Raw genomic sequence first — 27259 nt, forward strand, 5'->3', positions numbered from 1 at the left:
CTGCCACGCCAGCAGCCCCTCAGCTCTCCTCAAATCATAGAGAAACTTGGGTAAAGACAACCCGAATGTCTTTATTGATTTCCTATTTACAAATCACAAAGCTGGCCAAAAAAGCAGAGTGTGAACACTGAACGAGAGCATCGGATACATTCATCAATACAGCACTGGAAGTGGAGACAGTCCCAGCTCTGCCTGGAAGGTGACGTGGTACAAACAGAACGTCTCGTACTTTTGGGAACAGGCAGGTCCAACAATGAGTTTACATTCATCTATCTACAAAAGCCAGAATTGCATCCAACTGCAGGGAAGCTGTAAGAACAGGAGTTGCTCGGGTGTAGTTCAGTTTGACTCCCTCCCCAACAGGACAAGCCCCCAGGACCTACCTGGGAGGAAGTGGCGGAAGAAGGGTGAGTTCGGGGAGAGAATCTGCGAAAGAGGTGAAAACAGACCCTGGCAGAGGCAGCAGGGAGGTCCAGGCCCTGCTCCTGCCTCAGGCAAGTTTGCAGCTTCACTCCTTTCCAGTTCCAGTGAGTCCCACTATTGTCACCTCTGTGCAGAAAGGCCCTGAGGTGCCGTGTCCCCAGAACAGGGACCCTGTGGGGCTGCAGGGAAGACCCCACAACCTCTGAGAAGGGGGCAGGGGTGGGAGGTGAGAGCAGGCACAACTTCATGCACCCCAGGGCCACCTCCCTGACCCATCTCACTTTGCATTGCACAGAGTCAGGTTCAATAACTAAGTCACAGATCCTTTTTTTTTTTTTTTTCTTTTCTTTTCCTTTTTTTAGTACTGGCCACATTAGGAACATCCCACCTGGAAGCAGAAGAACCACACATCCTGCAATGTCTTCCTAGGGAACAGAACACAGTGCTGACCTCTCTAACAGCTACTGGTGAGGAGGTGCAGGCTGCTCCTGCAGGGTCACTGCTGTGGGGCTGAGGAGACACTGGGCTCCCAACCCAAGGGAGCAGGAGGTGCCATTTCCCCAGAGAGTGACCAAGCCACCCACGACAGCAAAGGACAAGGAGGTTTTAACTTCTCAGAGCCAAATAGGGTGGCAACTGCTGCCTGGTGGGTCCCAAGGGTTTTGTGTGCCTGGAGCTGGCGGGGGGGGGGACCCTCAGCTTTGGGGCAGCACTTGCCCCTGCAGACTGCAAAAGGCTCTGGTCACACTGCCAAGCTGTGGTTTAATTACAGAGAGGGTCCAGCCTCAGGGTCCTCACCAGTGACCATGAAGCTGGTCAGGTATGAGCCCCCCACCCCCTGGCAGGACAAACCTCCCCCTCCCAGCTAAAGTTGTACCAGCTGATGGGGAAAAACAACCAGCCCCAAACAGGTTAAGGGGCATCTTCAAGATCACGGAGCTCAACAGCCCCAAGTCAGGAGCCATTTGTGATATTTGTAAATACAGCCTCGTGCTCCTGTGCCCATCCAAGCAGGGACTGTGCAAACACACCCAGGCAAACAGAAAACCTTTCATGTTTTCCTAAACTGCTCCATAAATCCTCATCCATCTGCTGCGTTATTAGGTAACAGGCAGGTGCACATCAAACCTCTCTTCTATTTCACATCAGGGCAGCAGGTTCTGGAGCAGCCCAGGGGTGGGTGGGTGAGAAACACACGGGAACCAAGAGGAAATGCATTGAAAGGTGCACGGAGAGAGCAGCAACACTCAGGGGCAGGGAGGCCAAGGAGGGGCAGGGAGGCCAAGGAGCCCTGCTTGCTTCAGCTGCCAGCCCCTGGCAGGACCTGCCAAGGGCTTGATTAGCACAGTAACAATTAGCACAGGTGCCCTACTGCTGAGGAGGGCCACCCAGGATCACCCACCCTTGGAACCAGGCTGCAGAAGTTGGGAGAAGCACCACCAGGCCCTGGGGGGGGCAGGGGAGGAAGGAGCCTGCCCAGGCAGAGCCCCTGTCCCTTCCCGGCTCCGCAGGGCACGGCCGGTTGCTGTCACCAGCTGCCCAGGGTGAAGGATTGTCACAAATTCAGGAGAACAGCAGGAAAACACCACAGTCTCTCCAGAGCTGCTCTAGTTTTGGGGTCTCCCACAAGACCCTGTAGTGGTGGAACAGCAAAGCCTCAGGGAAAAGGATGGGCCACCAGCCCTTGACCGAGTCTGTTTGGTTTGGTTTTTTTTGTTGTGTTGGGTTTTTTTTGTGTGTGGTGTTTTTTTTTTGTAGGATTCTCTCCTCCCAGGAAGTAGAACCACAACCAGAGCCACTCGTTTCCATGCTTCTGACCGGTGGAAAAGCATCTACATTCATTGCAGTCCAAAAAATAAAAATAAAAATGCATGTTGTTAGATAGGATTAATCAGTAAAGTAGAACATGACTAACCACAGACAAGCTACACATGGGACTGGGGTACCAGCCAGCCTGGTACGTGGTAGCAGCAGGATCACCAGCACAAGGCAGAACATGAGCTTTGAAATGATTTTACTGAGACCTTTGGCTAGTGTGGCTCCAACTGGTGTGGTCAAACTCAGCCAGATACTTAGTTTGGAAGGTCACGGGGAAGAGAAGAGAGTCCAGAGCCTGCTCTGCAGCTGCACTATGTGTAGAAGATGATCTCTGGGATTTGTCCATCCTCCACGGACGTGCCGTTGTTGTTTCCGGCCGCGTAACAGAACGTGAAGCAGGTTTTGGCTCCTGTTGTGGGTGATTCATGGATCACTTTGCGCAGTCCTTTGGTTCCATAGTGGGAATCTGGACCCTGTGACGGTCACAGGAGACAAGAACAGATCAAGATGGGGATCACAGCCCCAAGGGACCCTGCTGGGAGGTTTGGCCTCACAGCCTGGCCCGAAGCAATGAGCTCTGGAGAGCTCAGCACCTCCCTGTTCTTTCTGGTTCTTGCACTTCAGGTATTTTGAGCAAAGTTCTGGTCTCCACCAGAGCTTCACACCACATTTAACCTGGTCTCAGCAGTTAAATATCAACTTTTTGAAGCCACTGCAGGCAGGCTCCGGATTCCAAGCCTGCAGAACTGAGTTTCTCTGTAGGCACCAAAAGCAAGTAACCTCATCCCTAACGCAGCCTGTTCACTGCTCTACACTTGCAAAACAAGTCAGAAGCCAACTCTGAAGGCTGGTGGTGAAAGTGCCCAGGACACCAGGTGAAGGACCACGGGGCAGACCTTTGAGATCATACTACAGGCCTTGAAAAATGCAGAGCAAGAGCCACACTGCACTGAAGGGACCGAAGCAGCCAGCTTCTACCCATCTGTATCCCATCCCCTCCACCCCAGCAGCCCCAGGAAGGTACCTTGAGGGTAGCACATGCTGTGTAGTTGACGTTGGGTAGAATCTCAACAGGCTCCTTGAACATGACGCGGAAAGTGTTGGAGGATCCATCACAGCTGAACCCGGTGTCGTTCTGCCCCAGCACTGTGTTGCTGTCTGTGTGGATGATCTGCAAGACACACCAGCCCTCCTCATCTGCACAGCTGTTGGACACTGCTCTGCACCACTGCAGGTGTGGGCCATGAACTGGGCTGAGTCTGAGAGACTCAGAAGTTTGACCAGCCCCAAGGGTGGAGAGACCCTGGCCCAGGTTGCCCAGGGAAGCTGTGGCTGCCCCATCCCTGGCAGTGTTGAAGGGCAGGTTGGATGGGGCTTGGAGCAGCCTGGGCTGGTGGGAGGTGTCCCTGCCCATGCAGGGGGGTTGGAACCTGATGATCTTGAAGGCCCTTTCTAAGCCAAACCATTCCATGATTCTATCCCATGCCTTATGTCCCTCTGCAGGGCTGTGATCACACCAAACTGTGGGCTTGGGTCCTCTCTGCCCAAGACAATCCCTCCTTACCCTGAAGCCTAGCACAGGATGGCCAGCAGACCTTGTGCCCTTAGATCTCACCTGCCCTTCTCCTCCAACAGCTCAGGGGCACCAGAAGGAGACCCTGACAATTCAGGACAAAGCACTTACAGACTCTGCTCATCACATCAGCTGTGCTGTTCTGGGGTAACTTTCTCAGGGATGGTTCTTCTCCACTGAGCCAGGCTGGAGTTACCCACCCATACCCAGAAGAAGGCATGCAAGGTTTCCCAAAGCCACCCCTGGCTTTCAATAGGACCATGATGGACTTCTGACAACTGTGCCCCAGTGCTACCTGTCACCTCCAACAGGACACTGACAACATGAGGCCACACACCAGCCCTGCACTGACACACCAACTGCTTCCATGTCCCTTGCTGAACCATTATCCAAATAACCCAACAGTGCCAACTTTGGGTTGAAATACAAACCTTTGCTGTGAAAAATGTGAACTATGAAAGCTACTGGCACAGGCTGCCCAGGGCAGTGGTGGAGTCACCACAGAATCACAGACTCATAGAATGTGTTGGGTTGGAAGGGACCTCAAAAGGTCATCTAGTCCAACCCCTACAATCAGCAGGGACATCTCACACTAGACCAGATTGCTCAGAGCCCCATCAAGCCTGACCTTGAATGTCTCCAGGGATGGGGCCTCCACCACCTTCCTGGGCAACCCATTCCAGTGATCCACCACCCTCATATTCAAGAACTTTTTCCTCATGTCCACCCTAACCCTACCCTTTTCTGGCTTGACACCATCCCCCCCTTGTCCTGTTGTTACACACCCTGTGGACAGCTCTTCCCCAGCCTTCTCACAGGCCCCTTCAGGCACTGGGAGGTGCTCTAAGAAGTAAACACATCCCTGGAGGGGTTTCAAAGCCCTGTACATGGGATGCTGAGGGACGTGGTTCAGCACTGGACTTGGCAGAGCTGGGTTAATGGTTGGACTTGATGATCTTAAAGGTCTTTTTCCAACCAGAACGATTCTACGAATCACGGCTGATCAGCCCTGTGTGTCTGATCATGGCTGCTCCCCTGCACTGGACACCTGGGAGCAGAAGGTCCCAGGACTTTTGCAGGAGCTGCAGGGCAGAGAGAGCCTGGCCTGGCCTGCCTGGGATGGGGAAACACTCAGAGCTTCTTTCCAAACTGTCAAGAGCTCAGGGTCGTGTGCTCTGAGGCTGCAGCTGGGCTGGGGAGCTGCTGCAGTGACGCATGCAAGGGGAGCTGCATCACATCAAAATAATCCTTCTTATCCCCTGTGCCCCATCTGGCCCTCACTACATCTGCCAACCACCCTACCTAGAAAACACACACAGTCCCTTCCAACTCCAAGATTCATATTCACTAAAACTGCCCCATCCCTGGCAGTGTTGAAGGGCAGGTTGGATGGGGCTTGGAGCAACCTGGGCTGGTGGGAGGTGTCCCTGCCCATGCAGGGGGTGGAACTAGATCTTGAAGGTCCCTTCCAACCCAAACCATTCCATGATAATGTGTAAGTTGGTCCCTGCAGCAGCAAATATTTTTAAGGTAGTAGAGAGAATTACCTGTATATTTACTTGGTAATCCGTTGGCCCATGTATGGATCCGTATAATCCAAACCCAACTACAAATATCCTTTTGTTTACTGAGAACCTGCAGGAACAGATCAGGAAAGTCAGACCAACTTGCCACTCCTTGGACTGGTTTAGTACAAGGGTGACAGACAAATGTCTTCACTCACTTTTATTTTATACCTACGATTCGATCAAGCAAACTACAGGTTTAAATGCAACTCAGAACTGAAATCCTTCCCAGAAACCATGATTTGAAAGATCTGGACTTTTGAATTACATCTTTGACTGTCCTAATCAGCCAGCAATCATTTTCGTTGCTGATGGGAGATACAAAGCTGCACAGCCCCACTGCTGAACTTCAGAGTCCAGGCTCAGGAAGGATTTTGAGGCTTCAATAACAATGTCAGCAACCAAAAACACCAGCCAGGAGAAGCCTGCAGAGCATGGAATAGTGTCCACCCTCATGGCAGCAGCAGTTTTTCCAGCCAGGTAACAGCAAAGACCACTTTGTGTCATCAGGTATTTCACTGCTGAGCACTGGGGGAGAATCCTCCATGTGCTCCTGGGTGTTTGCAGGGTGTAGTTGCAGGGCAGCTGCACGTGGGGTTTAGGCAAGAGTAGAAAATATGATTCAAAAGCTCCTGAAGGTGGGAATCCTGGCTGCCCAAGACAGCAAAGGGAGGGATAAACACCCCACTGCCCCACCACAGCTCAGGAAGCAGAGACCCTCAGTGTCTGCCACACCAACAGGATTTCTCCCCCTAGCCAGGAGATCCTCAGCCCAGCTCAGCAGGGAGCCAGAGGTGCCAGCAGCTGGGCCTGAAGTCACACACAAGCTCCAAGTGTGTCAGATCTGGGAGCAGGAAGTGTTTGGAGCTAGAGCTCATCCAATTAAGATCTCCTGAAAGGGGATGAACGGCCTAGAAGATTCAACCAACAGCTCCATCCATACCCAAGACCACCATCAAAGGAAAGGCTTATGAATTGTGAAGAACTGTCATTAACACAAGTCCCCTTTCCACCCAAGAGTAAGGACAAATCAGGAAACACCCAAGGCATTCTGATCACCTCCTGCCTTGCTCTAACCACTTGGCCCCAGGCCACACCTCCACATCTCTGTCCCTGTGACTGGGCTTTGCTGTTTCTCTACAAGCTTAGGTCTAAACAAACTAGATATTAGCAGAAAAGCAGGAGCAGCAAGCGTTTTATCCTAATCCCTCCCTAAATAGGCAAGATTAAGGGGCTTCAACAAGCCACATTTGCACTTGTAATAGAGCAGGGAATGGACCTAATGGAGCTCTGGTCAGTTGACATACCCAGGCACAGCAGGAAGCTCTCAGCTGCCTGGTGACCCCAACCACTACGTGTCTGTGTAGCTGCAAGAAGCCACTAGGAAAGGAGAGAAATAATCCCCCAAGAGGCCTGTGCAGAAGGGCCACGTTTCCTGGAAACCTTTGCCAATCCAGAAGCAAAGTGGCAGCCTGCACATCAGCTGCTGCCTCTGCCCAGCAAAACCCTTGCCCTCCAAGGGCTCCGACCAGGCTTCACAGGGTGGGAGTCAGGGTGTAGCACGTAACCTTGGGGGTTCAGGGCCAGAGCGGGCTGAAAGCTCAGTAAACATCAATCTATCAGCAGCAGAACGAGCAGAGAAGCTGACCTTATCCTGTCACTAGTCCCACTGTACCCCCAGCGGCTCTCCACCTGCTGGAAACGGCTGATGCTGCACTCCTTCCCCCGCAGGCAGCAGCGCGGCCGGTCGATGAACTCCACCCGCGGCTTCGGGTTGACGGTGAAGTGCAGGAACAGGCTCACCACCTCCCGGTCCGTCAGGATTCCCGACTGGGCAGGCCCTGCACAGGAACACAAAAGCAGCCGGGCTGTCAGCTTTGGGAAATCAGAAGGGATCCTCTGGGACGGGGAGGATGAGCTGCCCGGCCAAAGGCACCGCTCGGGTGGGACCTTGCTGGGGTGGTGGGAAGCTCAGAGGGGATCTTGCTGGGGTGGTGGGAAGCTCAGAGGGGACCTTGCTGGGGTGGTGGGAAGCTCAGAGGGGATCTTGCTGGGGTGGTGGGAAGCTCAGAGGGGATCTTGCTGGGGTGGTGGGAAGCTCAGAGGGGATCTTGCTGGGGTGGTGGGAAGCTCAGAGGGGATCTTGCTGGGGTGGTGGGAAGCTCAGAGGGGATCTTGCTGGGGTGGTGGGAAGCTCAGAGGGGACCTTGCTGGGGTGGTGGGAAGCTCAGAGGGGACCTTGCTGGGGTGGTGGGAAGCTCAGAGGGGATCTTGCTGGGGTGGTGGGAAGCTCAGAGGGGATCTTGCTGGGGTGGTGGGAAGCTCAGAGGGGATCTTGCTGGGGTGGTGGGAAGCTCAGAGGGGACCTTGCTGGGGTGGTGGGAAGCTCAGAGGGTACCTTGCTGGGGTGGTGGGAAGCTCAGAGGGGATCTTGCTGGGGTGGTGGGAAGCTCAGAGGGGATCTTGCTGGGGTGGTGGGAAGCTCAGAGGGGATCTTGCTGGGGTGGTGGGAAGCTCAGAGGGGATCTTGCTGGGGTGGTGGGAAGCTCAGAGGGGATCTTGCTGGGGTGGTGGGAAGCTCAGAGGGGAAGGTGCTGCCCACCCTTGGGCTGCAGAGCCTCTGGATGGAGAGCACACAGCTCTCCAGAGCCCCAGTGCATCTGCCTAACAGGACTGGTTAAAAAAAACCCCTCAACCATTCAGCTACTCCTTCCCCCATTCCCTCCAGAGATGACCATACTGGTAGGACACCGGAATTTTCATACTTTTGTAACATTGTATTTTATAACGTGACTGTGAAGACACCACAAAAGCCCTTGAGGGGCAGTGGAAGGGAATGGATCACCTGGTTATCATCAACTTACTACGTACAGGAGGGTTTTTCAGTCAAGACAAAGGTGGTTCAGCTCATTCCCTGCTTTGATGATGAGGGCAGGGAGGGAGAGGACAAGGGGGGATGGATGAAAACTGGAAGAAGGAGATTGAGGTGAGACATGAGGAGGGAATTCTGGAGTGTGAGGGTGGTGAGAGCCTGGCCCAGGTTGCCCAGGGAAGCTGTGGCTGCCCCATCCCTGGCAGTGTTGAAGGGCAGGTTGGATGGGGCTTGGAGCAGCCTGGGCTGGTGGAAGGTGTCCCTGCCCATGCAGGGGGGTTGGATCTAGGTGATCTTTAAGGTCCTTCCAACCCAAACCAGTCTATGATTCATTCTGTGATCATATTATTTAATCCCTGCTTTGGGTTTGGTGGGGATTTTTAACACCCTTATTGCAGAACAGCTGAAACATGTTCTCTTCTCCAGTAACTCAATGTTTTCTTTAAAGTGATGCTGAACTCAAGCTTTGGAAACTACTTTAAATGCTTTGAAAAGCAGAACTGGGTAGAATCAGTCCTTTAGCCTGAGAGTCAAAAGCTACTCTGCACCTCTGTTTGCAAGAGATTTTTAACAGAAACAAGACTGCTGCAGACTAGAGAAACAACAGCATTAAATGCTCCTTAATGTGGGAAGCAAAAGCCTCACTACTTGTTGGTCCAAAATGACTTGTAGTTGGTAAATTAATTCATCGTGATGTTGTGCAGATGTAACTTGGTCCAAGGCTGCAGTAGGTGGAGATGGAAGAATTTCAGGAAGTCAACTGTTAACAGACTAACAAGCTCATGGATACTTTGCTCAGCAAAAATCAGCCATCATTGATCATGTCTCAACTTATCCTGTGTTGCTGCAATTTAACTCTCAAATGTTTCAAATTACTTGCTCTCAGGGAAGGGAGTGAGACATTTGCCAGTTAAAACACCTTCATGCAAAACACCATGTTTGATACTAGATTATACAATAAACTGGTGAAACCACTGCCTGTAAAAATCCTTCTTTTTGGTGTTGGGAGAGGGGGGTGGAGGGGAGTGATTTCCCTCTCCCCCCTCTGCTGTGATCAACACAGAAATCCCTCAGAAAAAGGACCAAGCTGAAGCAATACCAGGGTAGCCCCTTGTTTAAGGGGCCAGTGAAGTTTTTCAGGGCTGGGGTTTCTTTTGTTCATCCTTTAGGTTAAAGCAGATGGAGGAAACTTCCAAGAGCTTCTGTCAAAGCAAGAAGATGAACCAAAGATGTGAGTCAAACAGGCAGCTGGGACCCAGCATGGGGGTGGGACAAGAACACTCCCAGCTCAAAGGCTTCAACTCCAAAGCCAAAGTAAAATGCTCCTCCTAGTGAGGGGCTTTTCACCAGAGGGGGCAGTGATAGGACAAGGGGTAATGGTTTTAAACTGAAAGAGGGGAGATTTAGGTTACACATTAGGAAGAAATTCTTCACCATGAGGGCAGGAAGGAACTGGAAAAGGTTGCCCAGGGAAGCTGTGGCTGCCCCATCCCTGGCAGTGTTGAAGGGCAGGTTGGATGGGGCTTGGAGCAACCTGGGCTGGTGGGAGGTGTCCCTGCCCATGCAGGGGGTTGGAACTGGATGATCTTTAAGGTCCCTTCCAACCTTCACCCTCCCATGATTCTATGAGACCTGAAGGAAGGGTTGAAACAAACAAGATCGACAGAAAAATGCAAAGCTTGGTACAGCCAAACCACCATGATGGCTGTAACACCCTCCAGGAGGATGTTCTCTCCCATCAAGCTGGACCCTGATCTCCTGCACACCAAGAATCCCTGTGCTATGTTTTCACCATCCACCAACACCAAGGGAAGTCACCCAGGTCAGATGAACTCATCTCTGCCTCCCTGAGCAAGTCCCTTCTGAAGGGACTCACCTCCCCAGGACATCACAGCTGTGACAGGCACAACAGAAGGTGGGCACCAAGTCTTATGCACAGATTCATTGATTACTAAAATCCCCCTCCACCTTGATCTGCTGATAAGCTGACACCAGCTCAGCCTCAAGAAGCTATCTGCAGAGGAAATGGTGTCACTGACCCCTTTTTGCTTCTTTGTGCTCATCACTGCAGCCCTGAACAAGTTTCAGTTTTGAAAATGCTTCCCCAGTGTCTTTTAGCATGACAACTATTGAAGCTGATTGCCAGTTTTCAATCCCTGGAACATCACCAGAGTACAAAGACAACAGGCAATGAAAACAAACCAAATCTTTAAGAACTGATTTAGACATCTTTGTAAATCAAGATCTTAATGTAAAGTTGAAAATGCTTTGAGACACAGACTAACTAAACAACCAACCCTTCAGCTCAAAGAACATTGTGAGTTTTTTCTGTTATGAGACTCTGCTCTGAAGAGCATCAGGAAGACACAGCCAGTCCCACCACTGGATTACAGGCAAAGAGAGGATGGGAAGAAGCACCCTCATGTCTCTTTGGGAGCAGGCTACAATCACTACCAATTATTTCCAACTTCTTTAGCTTTGTGTAGCCTAAATATTTGGAATGGTTAAAAAGGAAAGCCTGGGAAACCCTCTCTTTGCATCTTTGCTCTCAGCTGAAGGTGACCACCTGAACTGTGAGTACCAACAGCCAGCTGTGACCCAGCTCACTCCCACCTGATGGAGCCCTGTAGTCTTTAAAACAATCACGGATGAAAACAGCATTTACACAACAGATTGGGAAGTGACCACAAGACACACAGAGAAAACCCATTTTCATCTACTCAATCCTCTGTAGTTCAGAAAAAGCAAAGCCCAGGGGGTGCCAGAAAGGCCTTTTGTTCAGTTACCTGCTGCAAACTCCTCAATAGTCATCAATGGGAAGCGGATAAGGGAAAGTGCTTTGCCCAGCACCTTCCTCTTGTTCTCTGGAATCACCTGCAGCTGCTGCCGTTGACACTCGGCCTCCGCCCAGCGAACCACCGCATTGAACAAACGCACCTCCCGGATCCCCAGGGTGTCCCTCTCCAGCACTGCAACCAGGGTGTCTGCAAGGCAGGACAGACAGTGACAACTTCAGGCACTAACCCAAGTCACCCCCGTTTTCTGCAAGGCAGGACAGACAGTGACAACTTCAGGCACTAACCCCAAATCACCCCGTTTTACCTCACCAGAAGTGCCCTGTGTACAGCCAAGGTAAGAACAGGAGAAGCAATTGAAAACACAGCACCTCCCAAACCCTCTCATCTCCTCCGAGGAAGATCCATCTGCCTATTTCATAAGCAAGTAACTCACTGGAGCAGCAAACGGTGCCCATTTAGTTGGCATGTTAATGGAAGGGCAGAAGAATGAACTTCCATCTTACTTGAGGTCAAATCTGGATGAAGCAGCAGGAGAGCCAGAGGTTTACCTGTGCCTTACCTCCAGAGTGCATCTCATTAGAAGAAGGTTAAAGTCTGAATTTTTATGTTTATTAACTGTGCCCAGCAAGTCTGGGAACAGCATAAGATAATTTAAAAGGCCAGTTCTTGCTTCCAGAAAACACATCACTTTTTTAAACTCCAAAACCTGACAAAGACTCAGGGAACAGTTCCAACTCCACAAAGAAGGCAAGTTACACCCACCCCAAAGCTGCCAACATCAACAGAGGAAATGGGCTTTGTATCATGCCCAGAAAACTCAAGTTGTACCAAAGTAAGCAGATTCCAGGATATTTCTGCATGCTCTTTTGCAAATGCCTTGTCTCCAGGCTCTAAGTGCCAGAGACTGGTTGTCCAACAGACCAGCAAAGCCACAAGGGAAAAGTGCCAAGTATGAACCTGTAACAACTTCAGAGGCTGCTTGTTAGGAGAGCACGTAGAGGGAGGAGGGAAAAAAGCTTACCCAGATCAATGTCTGTAAACCCCTCTGCATTGATGGCATCTGATGTGTTCTTGTCTATGTTCTCTAAGCAAAGGCTGGCCAGCTGAGGCTCATCAAACAGTCTTGCCTAGTGATAAAGAACAAGTGGTTAACACAAAAGGTATTTTAGGCTAAGTAAGGAGCTCCCCTTCTCTCCCAGAGCCCATCTTCATTAGCAACACTCTGCCTGACTGCAGCCTGAATTCACTGGCCTGCAGCAGCCTTTCACAAGCAGTTAAGCATGACAAGGCAAACACTAGAAAAATCCAGGTTTGGCATCAGCCCTGGCTCAGCTGGGCATGTCTTCAGGCACGTCTCTGTTCTAACGTCACATCAGTTAGCACAGCTCAAGTGCTTCCCAGCACCCACTGACCACGGCACGAAGTGTGGGCAATTCTCACAGCATCATTTTTCTGTTTCATTTCCTATTTTATTTTCTATTCTCTATATATAGTTCTGGGCTCCTCAGTTCAAGAGGGACAGGGATCTACTGGGGAGAGTCCAAGGGAGGCCACGAGGATGATGAAGGGACTGGAACACCTGCCTGATGAGGAAAGGCTGAGAGACCTGGGGCTGTTCAGTCTGGAGAGGAGAAGCCTGAGGGGGCATCTCATGAATGTCTGTCAATCCATGAGGGCAGCAAGAAGGCAGGACAAGCTCTTGTCACTTGTGCCCTGGGACAGGACGAGGGGCAATGGATTCAAACTGGAGCCCAGGAAGTTCCAGTTCAAGATGAGGAAGAACTTCTTTGCTGTGAGGGTGACAGAGCCCTGGGACAGGCTGCCCAGAGAGGCTGTGGAGTCTCCTTCTCTGGAGACTTTCCAGACCTGTCTGGATGCCTTTCTGAGTGACCTGCCCTGGTTTTGGTCCTGCTCTGGCAGGGGAGTTGGACTGGATGATCTTCAGAGGTCCCTTCCAACCCCTAAGACTCTGTGATCCTGTGATTTAGAAGAAAGCTCTGCCCAGTGACTGCAGAGCTCCTCGCTGCAGGAATAAGCAGAGACAGGTTCTTCCGGAAGAACAGTCACACTGATCTCATCCAGCAGCAGAACTGCCTCTGCAGACACACTGCTTGGGTCCAGAGGATGTGCAAAACCCCATGGAGGGCACAGCTTAGTGCTTGGACATGTTTTGCACAGGAACAGCCGCTATCATCTAGCTCCCTTTAAGAATTCCCCCCAAAATTGGTTACTACTCCAAAGAAAGCCTGCACACAGCTTGGAGAGCTGCTCAGAACCTCTGCACAACTTCAGTGCAGTCTTGTAACAATTTCACTACCATTGCAGATCCCCCTTGACTGCCAAGACACGTTACCAACCCTGTGTCCAGCCCAAGCAGAAATGAGGGGGAAACACACAGAAGTCACTGGGACAACCTCTTCTTCCCAGAGATTGGTTTTGTTAGTGAGGAAGCAACTGCCTCACAACCACACCTAACATTAGGGCTGGGGCTTGAACTCACTGCCACAGGTAAGGTTTAAAAATTGTGGTTTGGGCTGGGAATTCAGTCACTCATGGAGGCAGTGGCCTGCGTGGCCAGCAGGTCAGGGAGGTTCTCCTGCCCCTCTGCTCTGCCCTGGGGAGGCCTCACCTGGAGAACTGGGTCCAGTTCTGGGCTCCCCAGTTCGTGAAGGACAAGGAGCTACTGGAGAGAGTCCAGCCCAGGGCACTGAGATGCTGAGGGGGCTGGAGCATCTGCCTGGGAGGAAAGGCTGGGAGAGCTGGGGCTGCTCAGCTGGGAGAAAAGGAGGCTGAGGGGGGATCTGGTCAGTGCTGGTGAATATCTCCAGGGGGTGGCAGGAGGATGGGGCCAGACTCTGCTCAGGGGTGCCCAGGGACAGGACAAGGGGCAATGGGCACAAACTGGAGCACAGGAGGGTCAAGCTAAACATGAGGAAACACTTATTGACTCTGAGGGTGACAGAGCCCTGGGACAGGCTGCCCAGGGAGGTAGTGGAGTCTCCATCCCTGGAGACATTCCAACCCCACCTGGATGTGTTCCTGTGGGATCTGCTCTAGGGGATCCTGCCCTAGCAGAAGGTTGGACTGGATGATCTCCAGAGGTGCCTTCCAACCCCACTACCATTCTGTAATTCTATGTAACTCCATTTTCTCAGGGACCAGGGATGCTCCAGCTGTTGTCCCTGCTCCTGAGGCTGGAGAACTGCCAGCACCTTGTACTCTTGGCATCCCAGAGCTGGGACTTGACTCAGATTTTACTACTGTAGTGGCTCTCTTGATACGTGAAGGACTTAGGTTACACTCACAGAATTCTCCTGCAGAGCAGCTTCAGGCAAGGCATTATTTCCTTGTTGATCAAAGTGACATTTGCATGTACGTCTGGCATGAAAGAGGATCATGGGTTCACTATGAGGCACAATCAATTAAGAGAACTATTTGCCACTGATAGTCTTGCCAGAGATGGGCAGTTGCTTGAAATGCTGTCAATGACACAGCTGCTGGACCAGCAGGATTCAGCAATGATGCAGAGAAAGGAGGTTTGGGGCTCTCAGGTCCACAATCTTAAGTCTGTTGGGAAATGTTTTGTACAAGATGCACCTCAGGCGTGGAACTGACTGTACAAATGGTCAATTTGTTGCAGTAACAGCAGAAAACAGGGGCTGATTTTCACACTGAAGGACCAGAACCAAAAGCATTTTGAGAAGAAATCCACTTTAGGTGAGGTGCCTCATGCAGCCAGTCCCCAAGACACAGATCTGTTGCTCAAATAACACCAGCCTCAAACATTTTAGAGACCTGATACACTGCAACAGTGAACACAAACTAGATCTGAATCTCCACTGATAATTAATCACCATGGATAAGCCCCAGACAAAAGGATCCAGGAAAGCCTGTCTCCATCTGGCATTTCAGCTGCCCCAGTACAGGTTACCAGTGTATCCTGGTTTTGACACCTGAAAAACTAGGACATCTTCCTCTTTTGCCAAAGAAGGACCTTTGTGACTTGTAAGCAAGTCACCACGAACCCCAGTGTTACCCTGCCAAAGCTGCAAAGTCAGGTTGCAGAGACTTAGAAAGCTGCAGAAATCCCCACATAATGACTACCCACCAAAGAGCTGACACCTCTAATCCTCCCAAGGTGATGGGTGAGGTAAGATGCCTCTTCAAGGCTGCAGCCTGCTGGGAAGATCTCTTCTCAGTACTTGGCAAACAGCTCCTGATCTTTCATACTGAACCCCAAGAACAGGATTGCTGCAGCCAAGGAGTTACAATTGTCCTACCACACACCAGATGGGAGCACAGATTTTAGCTACCACCATCCAAGCAGGAATCTGTAAGTTCTGAATCTTCCCCAGGGAAGTGCAGCGTGGCTGTCCCAGAGGCTGCCTCACCCATTCATGGCACGTGGAAAAGGGCCAAGTTGAGAGGATGTGTGAAGAGAGACGTGGCATTTTGTAGCAATAGCTGAATCCTAGGAGTGAAGAGTATCTACAAGAGCAATGTCATGTGGAACTAGTTTGAAAACTTGATCCTAATCACAGCAAACAAGCAAAGAATTTTGCAGCAACTGCTTCAGGCCAACACTGCTTCCATCCCTGCAAAAACTGTTGGGGTGGACACTACCACCGATTTGGTACCTAAAGCAGAGCCTGAAAGATGCTTGAACTCCTGACAAGAAGGAAAAGAACCAGCACCAGATATGCTGGGCAAGACAGGACAACCCCTCAGAGCCAGGCCACCTTAGTGTGCTGGTTCCCAAGTCAGGGCAGCTGTGAAAACTCCTCTGCAAGGTTTGCTTAACATCAGGAATCACAGCAGCTTTCCAGAGCTGCCTGGTCAGAAATACTCCTCCAGAGCTAGTCAGAAGTGCCTGCTCCCTACAGGAAAGAAACTGGCACACACAGTGCCTTTTGGTTCCTGGTTCTTACAGCATTCCCAGCAGGGTGTCCCTGGCAGTGCCACAGACACCATGACACAAGGGTGACAGCACTGAGGAGGTCACTGCCATGTCACCAGTTGTCAGCAGGGACCAGAAAGAAGAGACAGGGCTGGGAAATGGGAAGGATAGTGATGCTGCTCTAATCAACCTGTACAAGAAGTCTGATCTTCTCCAAAATAAGCAGGAGCAGCACATGCTGCCTTTTTGTTTGCTGCTTAGAAGAGCCAAATGGAAGATGGGGGAGTCCAGCCCTCCCAGGTGGGATTAGACAAGAAGGGCACAAGGATTCACAGTCTCAGCCAGAGCCAAGAGAGATGGCTGCACTGAAACTCCAGGTTGACATCCCTGCAGTACAGCAGGAGGGGTGAGCTAGAACAGGCTGAGGAAGAGATCACACCTTGTTCCTCTGCTAGGAAAAGAAACCAAAGCACTCATGAAAAAGTTGCATTTTCTGTCTTTCATTCTCATTTAAAGGAAACTATTGCAAAAGAAGTTCTTCAAAGAACATCTGACCAGCTAGATGCAGCAAGCTTTGCAAAAGGAAAGCTTATTACACCAGTTCTGAAGCTTAACAAGCAAAATCATCCCATTTCACTTTTATTCTTGGCCAATGAAACTTTTCCACCCTGTTCATTTCTTCCCCAGCTCACACTCTGGAAGGAATCCCCTGCCACACCAAAACAGAAAGCAGATCTAAACTGGCACCAACATTTGCTGCATTTTATTGTTCTTTGTAAGAACCTGCTCACCAGCACTAGACTCTTGGAAGGAAGAATTCAGAATGACAAAGAATTGCTCTATTTTGGATGATCAAGTCCACAGCACTCAAAAAACTTCAGTTTTCCTATTATGATGGACCTTGCTCAAGAGAATGAATGCAAATGGTTGCAAACTCACCTGTGTTAACAGCATGAATGCATTGTCTGCTCGGAGGTTTTTTTTGAGGAATTCCACACAATGAGCTTCAAGGGCTGGAACTGCATATTTTTTAGCTGTGTAAAGTGTTGTCATAACAGTCTCTGGTCCAATCTGAACTTCGTCTGAATAAAGAAACCTGGAAACATGCAAACAAACATTGCTCTGGTGAAGCTAAGATAACAGGGTAATAACCTTTGCAATTCATAAAAAAACATGTTTGTGCTTCTGCCCACCATCCAGAGATGGAAGGGTTTTCACATCCTTTCCACTGACTGGTTTACCAAAGGCAAACTCTTCTTTTTATTATTTATTTAAAAAACCAAAACAAACAAAACCCCACAGCCTTTACAGTGTAACTTTTAATGAATGAAAATAGCTGCTGAAGCACTTTGAACTGCCTAGCATCCCACAATCAGTGAGCTGCTCAGCCTGACTTCAGGCTGGGACAGTCTCTGGCCAATTACACCCCTTGAAATTAACATTTTTGGCTGTTCAGTTAGACTAAACAAGGACAAACATCCAACCCTGCCTGCCTACTCTGTTTTACATACCAGTAAGTGGTCAGAAGCACTCAGACATCTCTTGCAGTTGATGTGTTTTATCCACACCCCACCCTCCCCTCATCATTTTATATACTGAAATGTTTCATTTCATTATACAGATGTTAAGCAGAGAACTTCAGCAGAAAAAAAAAAGAGTTAATTGTGATGAAAAACAAGGGCTGTGCTAGCAAAGCACCAGCCCTCCCTGTCAGGCCAAAACAAGGAAGTACATTCACACCACATGGAAAAACAAAGGTCTTCATAGGAAGCCTGAGGGAGCCTCCTCAGGCCCAAGCATCCTGATGAGAGACAGCAGGAACTGACAGGCTGAGTTCAGTAAAATCAGCCCCACACTTGATGTCAGCCCTCATCCCTTGCAGAGATTTTGTTTACTGTTTTTCCTTTAATCAGTCAAGCCTTTGCCAAGCAGGATCTGAAAGGCAGGGAGCCCAGAGGAGTAACATTAAGTGTGTTACCTGTGCTTGGCATTCCTATTCCATGGGGAGCTGTCCCTGCCTATGCAGGGGGTTGGAACTAGATGATCTTTAAGCCCCCTCAACCCAAACCACTCTATGATTCTATGATATTTTGGAAACTCCAGGAATTTCTTCCTCTTTGTCTCTCCAAAGAGGCACAACAGGTTGTGTGGCTGCTGTTCAGGGAGCATCCCTGCCTGGAGGGCCTTCCTGCAGAGCAGCAGTGCAGCTCCAGGTCCTCCAGCTGGAGAGGAGCAGGATGCAACCCAGGGAAGCATCAACAGGGGGATTCAGAGGGAGGGAAACAGTCTCACTGCTGCTGAAAGCAGGCTTTTGTGCTGCTCTGGAGCATCTGTTAATAACAGCATCGAGCCACAGGCTCGTGAATGTATTTTGCACACACCCTTCCACCAGTCCTATTCTCACTAAGTAACCCTTTTTATTACAAGATTAAAAGAACACAGTTGCTCTAAAAGCAAATAGTTCTATTTACTGCAATGACTATGTTAGTATTTATTTTTATGTTTGTGCAAACAGTGTGAGCTAAAAGGGATAGCAACAGAGGTTAAACTGAAAAAGTACAGTATCCATTTAAAAGCCAGATCACAAAAGATCTAGATCACAAAAGAGACCTTCTGGTGAACATTCAGGATGTGCACTTTGTCCTTGAACAGCTACTGATCCTACAGCATTAGATCGTGGCTCTGGAACCAAGTCCAGAGACAGATGTACTGATCAGCTGCCATTTCAGATCAGTGTTTGGAGGGACTGGTTTTACCCTAGGGAGGTTCCTACCACACACTTGGTGAGCCTCCTACTGGAACACAGCCCCCAAGCTCCCTTTGGCACATTTAAGCTCTGAGCATTCTAAAAGCAACAATTCAATTCTGGATTGAAACATCTGAGGTGTCACTGGACTGTGGGCACAGCTGCTGGAGCACAACTGCAAGCTTTAGAGGTGCTGTGATAACCCACAGGGCCACAATTTCTCCTACACAAATTATAAACATTTCTCTGGAAATCCACCTAAACTCATCACTTTTAGTCTCTTCCGATGATGGTTCTATTCCCAGGTCATATTGTTTAAGCAACTGGCAGGGAAACAACATGATTTTGCCTCTAATTCCCTCAATATTTTAGCCTCACTAAGCTTTGAGGACAGACACCAGCTCTGCACTCCAGAGATCCACCTGGCTGACAGTCACACACCAATTAGAGGGATTCCCCACATGCTGGTGTCTGGTTTAAAACGAGCCAAAGGGGAGGGGACCAGGGGCTCCCTATTATTTCTGCCCTTTCATCTAGCAAAGATAAATTTGAAAATCTTCTAAGATAGCACAGTCAAGACTGAAGCACTTTTGGAAGGTAAAGCAGAAAGTGTGCCAAAGCTATAGACAGTCATTGTTCCCAAGAGGAAGCAAACAGGGAACATGTGAAGAGCACAGGACTGGAAACCCCTGGAAGTAGGTTACAGAAATCCTATAGAAATGGGACAATGACTTTGCAGCACACATCCAGGATTGCTGCTGGGTGTTATACAGCACCAGCCGAGCTTAAAGGAATCAGTGAATAGGGTGGTACAGCCCTTCCTCCTCCTCCTCCTCCTCCTCCCAGCACGTAGACTTAGAACTCCTGCTGCAAGCTGTGAATTCAACACCAGCTCTCCAGGAGAGGAATAAAACAGGCACGAGGAGAGACACACACAGAATGGCTGACATGGCCTTCACACCCTTGCTTACCTGTTAGGACTTGCTCACTTGCCCATAGCCTAAATGAGCTCCAAGGATCTGTACCTTGTGGAGCTTTGAGAGGGTGACTTTCCCTTGCTTCTCTCAAAGAGCATTTGGAGCAAATCAAACCAATTCATGAATGTGGGAAACTGTTCTTTTCTTCCCCACTTAAGTCTAAACAAGAATTTATGAGACAATTCCTGAATGGGTGGATATCAACTGAACTACAAGGGCCAGCATGTGCATTTATTCCAGCTGCTAACCAGAACATCTCCCTCTTGCTGCATCTACCTGGTCCAACTATATAGAACCACGTATTTATAAACATTCTCATTTAGTTTTGCCCACGCTGCAGGAGGACATCATTCATTTAACTATTACTAAACCAAAACACAGAGCAAGTCAGGTATTTTTGTGCAGGAGTTACACAGAACTTTTCCCCAGGAAAAGAGAGATTTGACACCAGCACTTAAAACACTTTTGAACAGATCAACAAAGGGGCATTTAATTTAGAAACATGAAGATCTCCACTCTGCAGAAAAACGCTTCACTGCTTTCAAGAAAAAATAACCCTCTCTGCAATAAATCTGTCCATTCCAGTGACACTGTAGATTAGAAGCAGCTTACTTCAGCAGAGCCAGGAAGGCAGCAGGCTCCACATCAGGCAGCTCAATCTCTGTAGAAGTTGTGGCCATTCCACCATTAAACATCGCATCGAAGACTGCGCTGCCCACGGCCAGCACGAACCTACCATTAAAAAAACAAACAAGCAACAACAAAAAAGTGATGTTAAATCCTATTCAGTCTCCTCCTCCTCCCACCCCCCCAAAAAAAATAGCCCAGGCTAGTTGCTGTTCCCCAAGGCCACTCCCCAGGGGAAGCAAACTGTTCCCAGTGTTAAAGCAAAAGTGTTTTGCAACAGAAGGGAGTGTCAGGCTTTCTGTTCATTTACTGCAAAAACACCAGAGTCACAAGCAACTTCACTTTGAGCTCTGGTCCAGCATCCAACATGGTAATGGTTCCCCAAAGACAAGACTTTGTGCATCATGGAACAGCATGTATGTGGCTGCTTTGCAAAGTCCTTGTCGGAGCCTATTCATGAGGTTGAGAAGCTAAAAAACAATGAACTTAAGGAATTTAAGTTATCCCAGTGAACAGAGCCCAAGTCTTGGTGTAATTCCCCACAGGCACTTACTGAAAACACTCATGGAAAACTGGTCACAACACACTACCCATCCTCCTTCCTTCTCCACAGATGCCACCCTTGGTGACACTGGGAGCTGGGGTCTCCAGCACCTCCTGCCACAGAAAACCTGCTTCAGGTTTAGCCCAGAAGACAGAGAAACCTCACTCAAAGCAAACCAGCACTGCCAGGTGCACACAAAGCCCTTCTGCACTGTTCTGAGTTGACCTGGTGATTAACAGATGTGCGTTATCAGCCCTAAAGGAACAGGATGCAAGAATTCCCACAAACCCAGTTTGACACTGAAAATAATATTCCAGGGCTCCCATGTAAACCAGATTATTTCCCTCACTCATCAACCCCAGCTCCTGCTTCAGGAGGAGGCACAGATCTGGGCTGCTGAGAGGCCTGTGTAGATGGAAGTTGCTGTACCTGCCTGAAGCCTTAGAAAAGCCATTTTGAGAACTTTCCTTGCTGGAAAATGCAGGTTTTTTTGCAGCGAAGTGATGCTGCATCTGCAGCCCAGCAGCCCCCTGAGGTTAAACACAGCACAGGGCAGGGAGGTCACAGCTCAGCAGCACAGAGAGGCAGAGGAGCCCAGGCTGCAGAAGCCATCAATGCATCCAGCTGAGTATGAAAAGGAAGCTGGAAAAATTCAAGGGCTCTGGCTGCATTTGATGAAGACTTGGACAGAGAAGTACCAAGATCTGCAGGCAGAAAACTGCTCAGGACAGGAGACAGGAGACTGAAACCTCCAGCCCTCAGACCCCAAGAAAAGCCCTTCACTAAAGGGGAATTTCAGGTAGATTTTGCTGCAGTGGGAAATGACAGAGAAGCCTTTTTTTTTTTTCCCTTTAAACAAAATTTGTCATCTTCTCACTTCTCACTCCCCTCCCACCCAGAGGAGGCCTTCCAGGGACACAATGGAGCAGAGCACTGTGGATGTGCCAGGCTTGTTTGCTCTGACAGACTGTTTGGCTGACAAGCTCGATTATTTCTGATTCAGAGAGTCAGGGACAAACCACAGCAGTTTTTAAAAGTACACACATGCATATTTTGAGCAAGCAATTCTGAAAGAAAATGTCGAGGACAAATTAAAAAAACCCTGCTCACAATCCTAGAATTGCCAGATGAAACAGAAATCCTTGTTCCTACAAAAGCACTGATGGTGGCCAGAGAGTCACAGGCCTTATTTGCTACCAAGAATCAACATGAATTAGCTGCATTCTAAAATTTTCATTCTCACAGCCAACACAGAATACATCCTCAATGAGCAGACAGCCTTTGGAAGGAATATGGCATTAATTAAAACAAAAAACTCCCAAATTTTTGCTTCCATTTCTCTCAGGGACAAGTCAGTCTGACTGTTTTTACCTGCTGAGCCAGCAGTTTAAACTGCAGATCCCAGCAGGTGCCATAGACACACACAAGACTCCAAATTTTAAGTTCCCCTAAACCATTAACATGAGAAAATTCTTCTCTCTTCTTGGTGTCTTCTCACTCTTGCTAAAATGAACACTTAAAGCTATTCTAAACACACCCCAGGAAAAGCAGGGACATGCACCATTTCTCCTACACAGCCTCAGTTTTTCTCTACCCCTCAGGTCTGCAAAAGGAAGACACGGGTTTGTTTCAGGGGGAAGGACCATAGAATCATCAAGAATCAATCAGGAAACACAATTAATAAGCCAAACTGGCAGAGTAAACATAGAATATAGAATGTTAAGGTTGGAAGAGACCAAGTTCCAACCCCCCTGCATGGGCAGGGACACCTCCCACCAGCCCAGGTTGCTCCAAGCCCCATCCAACCTGCCCTTCAACACTTCCAGGGATGGGGCAGCCACAGCTTCCCTGGGCAACCTGTTCCAGTGCCTTCCTGCCCTCATGGTGAAGGATTTCTTCCTGATGTCTAACCTAAATCTCCCCCCTTTCAGTTTAAAACCATTACCCCTTGTTCTATCACTGCCCCCTCAGGTGAAAAGCCCCTGCCCAACTTTCCTGTAGGCCCCCTTCTCTTGTATCCCCCTCCTGGTTTTGGGCAGCACTGCCTGATGCACACATGCAGCTCTCAAAAGGGAAACCCAGGTACCCTAAGCTCAGCATGGTGACCCTCAAACAGAGGGTTCTTAAAGTCATGGCCAAAACAAAATGGACTTCTGAAAGGATGCAGAGGAATGACCAGAAGCAAAGAACTAAGTAACACTCATTTCTTATCGTTCCCTCTGCACATGTAAGAATCAAACTGGCTTTCAGCAAGAAGAGTCACGGAAACTTCCAGGAGGTTAATAATTAGGTTTGTCTTCATGAGGATCCAAACTTGACTCCTGAGGCTTTTGAAGGCCTGCATGAAAATGCCTTTCATTGTGCCACTTAAACCTCCTGCCCACCAATCTTCACTGCTTCCTCCTTCACCTTGGCATCTCCACGTGTCACCTTGTTTTAGTTGCACAACCACCAGCCCTGCTCCCTCTCCAGGCACTATGGTAATACCAGGAATAAAATAAACCACTCGAGAGCCACCACTGCACAGCACCTCCCTCCTCCATCGGCTCCACTGCAGAGAAATCTTAAAATATTGATTCCAGAAGAGCTGGCACAGGAGCAGAGCAACACGTGATGTGCTGGAGCTCAGTGAAACCAGGGGTGACAAGAAGCTAATGAACAACGATCGTTTGCTTGCTGCATCCTTCCGGCACAAGGCCTGGAGACACCAGGTGAAACAAGCTGGAGGCAGGGTCATACCCCCCCAGGAGAAGCCCTTCACATGCATCCCCAGGAGCTGAGCAGTGGGACATCCTGGCACACGACACCGCAGGGACTGCAAGTTAACACACATCCAAGAGAAGACAGGATGAGCTAAGAAGAGAGATGTCTGGAAACAGCAGCCAAAAAACCTGCTCAGATTGTCCCCAAGCTGCAGATCTCCCAGGCTGGAGTATACACAGGGGTGCATTGCCACACTCTTGCCCTGTTCTGGGCCATGTTTTCTGGCCAATTAACAAGCTTAATTATCACACCCATGCAGCTCCTGGCTGATGAGGTTTAAATGTTTCTAATCTCATTGATGTGCTTGATGAAGCAGATCTGGAAGAAAGACAAGAAAACTCCTTCCCTCTTATTGCTGGGCCTAAGCAACGTGTTGACCTCGTGAAGCTCTGTCCTGTTAGCCTTGACATCAAAAAAACTTCAGGCCATTCCTTCTTCTTCATGGCTGATCCAGCAGCAAGAGGGAACGAGCTCACAGCACAGAGATGGAGCTTGCTCCAGGGTACTCCAGCAACTCCTGCAGGGTCTGGAGCCTCCTGAAGGTGGAAAACATTTCATCTTCCCAGGCTGCAGATATTTCACAGGATGGATGCACCTTCAGTCAAATCCAGCACAGCCACTTGTGCCATTTCTCTCCAAACAGGGCTGTCACACACGAAATGAGTGTTTGCTCCTGGTTGCTATGTGAGGTATCTATTGTCTGCTTCTACTGCTGAATTTTCCAGACTCTCTTAGAAACACACCTAGACCTACAGCTACACCACATTCAGAAACCTCCTTCCTTCACACCACCACCAGATGTGGACATCACCTGTGGTCACTCAGCATATTTGTTATTTAACTATCTCAACCCACAAATACGTCACCTCTGCTCTGGTCCTTCCTGGAGGAGCCTGGCCAGGGAGCAGCTGCACCATCACCTCCAGCTCCTGCAAGACTCTCAGGTTACATGTGCTAACCAGTTTGCTGCCAAAACCAACAATTTCTAACCCACCATGCAGCCATACCAAAGCTGAGAAGATACAGCAGACCCCTCCTCAAGGCACCACTGTCCCAAGAACCCCATCCAGGATAAGCTCCTACTACAGCCCTGCTTTATACCTGGCCCAGTCTGAAAATCAACACAATTAAACCAGACTGTAGCAAGTTACCTATTCACTGTGCACTATTTCAGACACCTAGCATCACAGTACCTTGGTGGCTGGAACAATACAGTGCCCCTCAAATTAAATTCATGGCTGCTTTGTAACTCAACTCCAGTGTGAAACACCTTCTGCTGTCAGGCTGCTGTGGGAGAACTGAGCACAGAAGGGGTCTGGGTGGTTTTATTTTAAGCTCTCTGCTTCTGAAATAACCACAGGACTTCATGAATCATCAGGATATCCCAACTGTAATGTCATACAGGCAGGTTTTACTAAAATCTATACCATCCCTAAGCGGGGTGTCACAGTGTGATACACTCTATTCTATCTTTACCACCCAGAGAACCAGATGGATTTCAGAGCAATTAAGCAGCATTTTACTTTGGGGCTCTGGTTTTTGGGTTTTTTTAAAAAAAGCTTCATTTATTTTCCATTTATTTCTGGGTTGAACACTGCCCCTTCCCACCTAGCAAGCCTAGTTCTCAGCAGAGGAGCAAGTTACTCAAATACCAATTAAAACTTCAAATTATGAAATAATAGAACCGACACCCTAAATGCTCGACACAGCCTGGGAAAAAAAAAAAAAAGTGTGTTTCATTTGAAAAGCAGGAGAAAAAGGGAAATCTGAAGGGGAAACTTTCAGGAGTGCAAGCACGTAAGAGAAAAGTGATAGTTCAGAGTACTTTGGAGGCAGGCTCCCTTTGCCAAGCACCACTTGTAAGGACCAACAAGCCTTCCCCACCCCAATTAAAGCCTTTCTTTGAGTGAGAGGCTCCTGTGTTTGCTTCCCTACGGTCGAGCAGCCCAGGAGGCACTTCCCGGAGCAGCGGGTTGCCAGTGGCACACACGGATTCCCCGGAGCTGCCCCAAGGAGCAGCAGAACGTCCATCGGTTTTGCATCCCCCCGGTGGAGGCAGCTCCCAGCTCCTCCGCCAGCAGCTCCGAGCTGCAAACTCTTACACGGCAGCTGGGCCTGAAACGTTTAACCCCTGCTCGTTACCCTCACCCCCAGGTATCACTCCCAATATAGCTCCTCCAGAATCAGGGGGGGGTTGTTTTATAGTGGTGGATTACCCCCCAAAAAAAAAAGAATAAATACAAGGATTCCGAAAAGCTTCAATACAGGTTATTTTCGGACATGTGGCAGAAATTCTGTTTCTCAAATCACGGCTCTTCCCATCCCCGCGGCTCTGGCTGCATCTGCCGGCAGAGATCAGGCAGTTTTGGAGGCTGTTCCTCCTCTCCTCCAGCACCCAGGAAACCCAGGGCTGCTCCTGAGCGAGACCCAGGGACTCGGGGGGGTCTCCCCACCGCACCTGCCCCACTCCCACCTGCCCCACTCCCACCTGCCCCACTCCCACCTGCCCTCCCGGCTAAACGCGCCCGGCCGGGATCCGGACCGCGGCACCACGCCGGTGACAGGACGCCGAACAGAGGGGCTGGGAGAGCCCTCGGAGGTGACAGCGGCTGCCGAGGGGCAGAGTCACCTCCCCACGCACCCACGGGACCCGCTCTCCGGACCCCCTCGCTGCCCCCGGCCCCCCCCCCGGGACGCCGGAGCTGGGCCGCGCCGAGCCTGGCGCGCACCTCCCGAGGGAGGACAAACCGGGGTGAAGTTACCCCGACCCTCCTTTTCTCCCTCCCCCAGCGAGGCACAGAAGCCCAAAAGCCCGTTCCCTGCCCCCCCCCCCCCCCCCCCCCATGGCGCATCACCCCGCAGCGGCTGCAGGGACCCCCCAGGGACCCCCCGCACGCAGCCCACGGCCTGTGCCGAGGCCCGGGACCCCCGAGCACGTCGCAGGGCCCCAGCGGGGCCTACGGGCCATCCCCCCACGGCCCGGCCGAGCCGCCACGGGCCCCCCCCCACCGGGGCCCGCCCCCCCCCGCAACCCGCCTGGGCGCCCCGCGGGGCTCCCCCCCCGCGCCCCCCACCTGTGCGCCGGGATGCGCTGCGAGCCGCGGCCCTTCCCCACCAGGAAGTGCACGTCGCTGAGCACCTCGTTGTTGAAGAGGAAGGCGAAACGCTCCTGCACCGTGGGCTTCGTCGCCTGCCAGTTATAGACCGGCTCCCGCTGCAGCGCCCCGCCAGGGCCGCCCGCCCCCCCGGCGGCCCCCGCCGCCCCCGCAACCGCCGCCGCCGGGCCCGCCGCTCCGCCGCTCGCCGCCGGGTTGGCGGCACCGCACTGGTTGTAGGTGAGGCCGGGGGGCGAGGCGGGCGCGCCGTTGGTGCAGGCGGCGGCGGCGGCGGCGCCGTTCCCCGGCGGCGGCGGCTGCGGGCAGGAGGAGGAGAGGCCCCCGGGGCCCCCGCCGCTCCCACCGGCCGCCATCTTGTGCGGCGGAGGCGCAGGGGCGGGCGGCGCGGGGCGGCGCTGCAGCAGCAGCAGCACCAGCAGCGGCGGGCGGGACACGGCGGCGGGCGGGAGCGGGAGCGGGGCGGCGATGGCGGGGCGGTGGCTGCCGGGGCCGGCGGCGATGCAGAGAGCCGGGCAGCAGCGGCGCATGGGGCACCGCGCG

General features: G+C 50.7%; 1 protein-coding gene and 1 long non-coding RNA gene across 3 annotated transcripts; both read right to left on the reverse strand.

The window, feature by feature from the left end:
- Window positions 1–51: 51 nt before the first annotated feature.
- Window positions 52–27259, reverse strand: BTBD2 (BTB domain containing 2). 2 transcript variants are annotated; one of them, XM_051639810.1, is made up of 9 exons: window positions 26678–27259; window positions 20282–20401; window positions 16886–17042; window positions 12071–12176; window positions 11038–11235; window positions 7028–7220; window positions 5362–5449; window positions 3266–3412; window positions 52–2714 (listed from the first exon to the last, which is right to left on the reverse strand). In XM_051639810.1, the coding sequence occupies exons 1-9, from the start codon at window positions 27244–27246 to the stop codon at window positions 2553–2555; spliced, it is 1740 nt and encodes a 579-aa protein (XP_051495770.1). In that variant the 5' UTR covers window positions 27247–27259; the 3' UTR covers window positions 52–2552. The 2 variants fall into 2 exon arrangements, with proteins under 2 accessions (XP_051495770.1, XP_051495771.1); XM_051639811.1 differs by lacking the exon at window positions 52–2714 and having other exon boundaries at window positions 7072–7220.
- On the reverse strand, window positions 7229–8340 carry LOC127394075 (uncharacterized). The gene is made up of 3 exons (XR_007891597.1): window positions 7778–8340; window positions 7394–7745; window positions 7229–7361 (listed from the first exon to the last, which is right to left on the reverse strand). It is a non-coding gene; the product is annotated as an uncharacterized LOC127394075 (long non-coding RNA).

Source organism: Apus apus, chromosome 24 (assembly GCF_020740795.1).
Source record: "Apus apus isolate bApuApu2 chromosome 24, bApuApu2.pri.cur, whole genome shotgun sequence".
In the NCBI taxonomy this organism is placed as follows: Eukaryota; Metazoa; Chordata; class Aves; order Apodiformes; family Apodidae; genus Apus; species Apus apus.

Excerpts from the sequence above, each read along its gene's own strand:
- BTBD2 (XM_051639810.1), bottom strand. The coding sequence starts at position 27,246 with ATGCGCCGCTGCTGCCCGGCTCTCTGCATCGCCGCCGGCCCCGGCAGC. Across the intron at positions 20,402-26,677 it reads CAGCGCATCCCGGCGCACAG|GTTCGTGCTGGCCGTGGGCA; the intron begins GTGGGGGGCGCG and ends TTTTAATGGTAG. Across the intron at positions 7,221-11,037 it reads TATTGAGGAGTTTGCAGCAG|GGCCTGCCCAGTCGGGAATC; the intron begins GTAACTGAACAA and ends GTTCCTGTGCAG.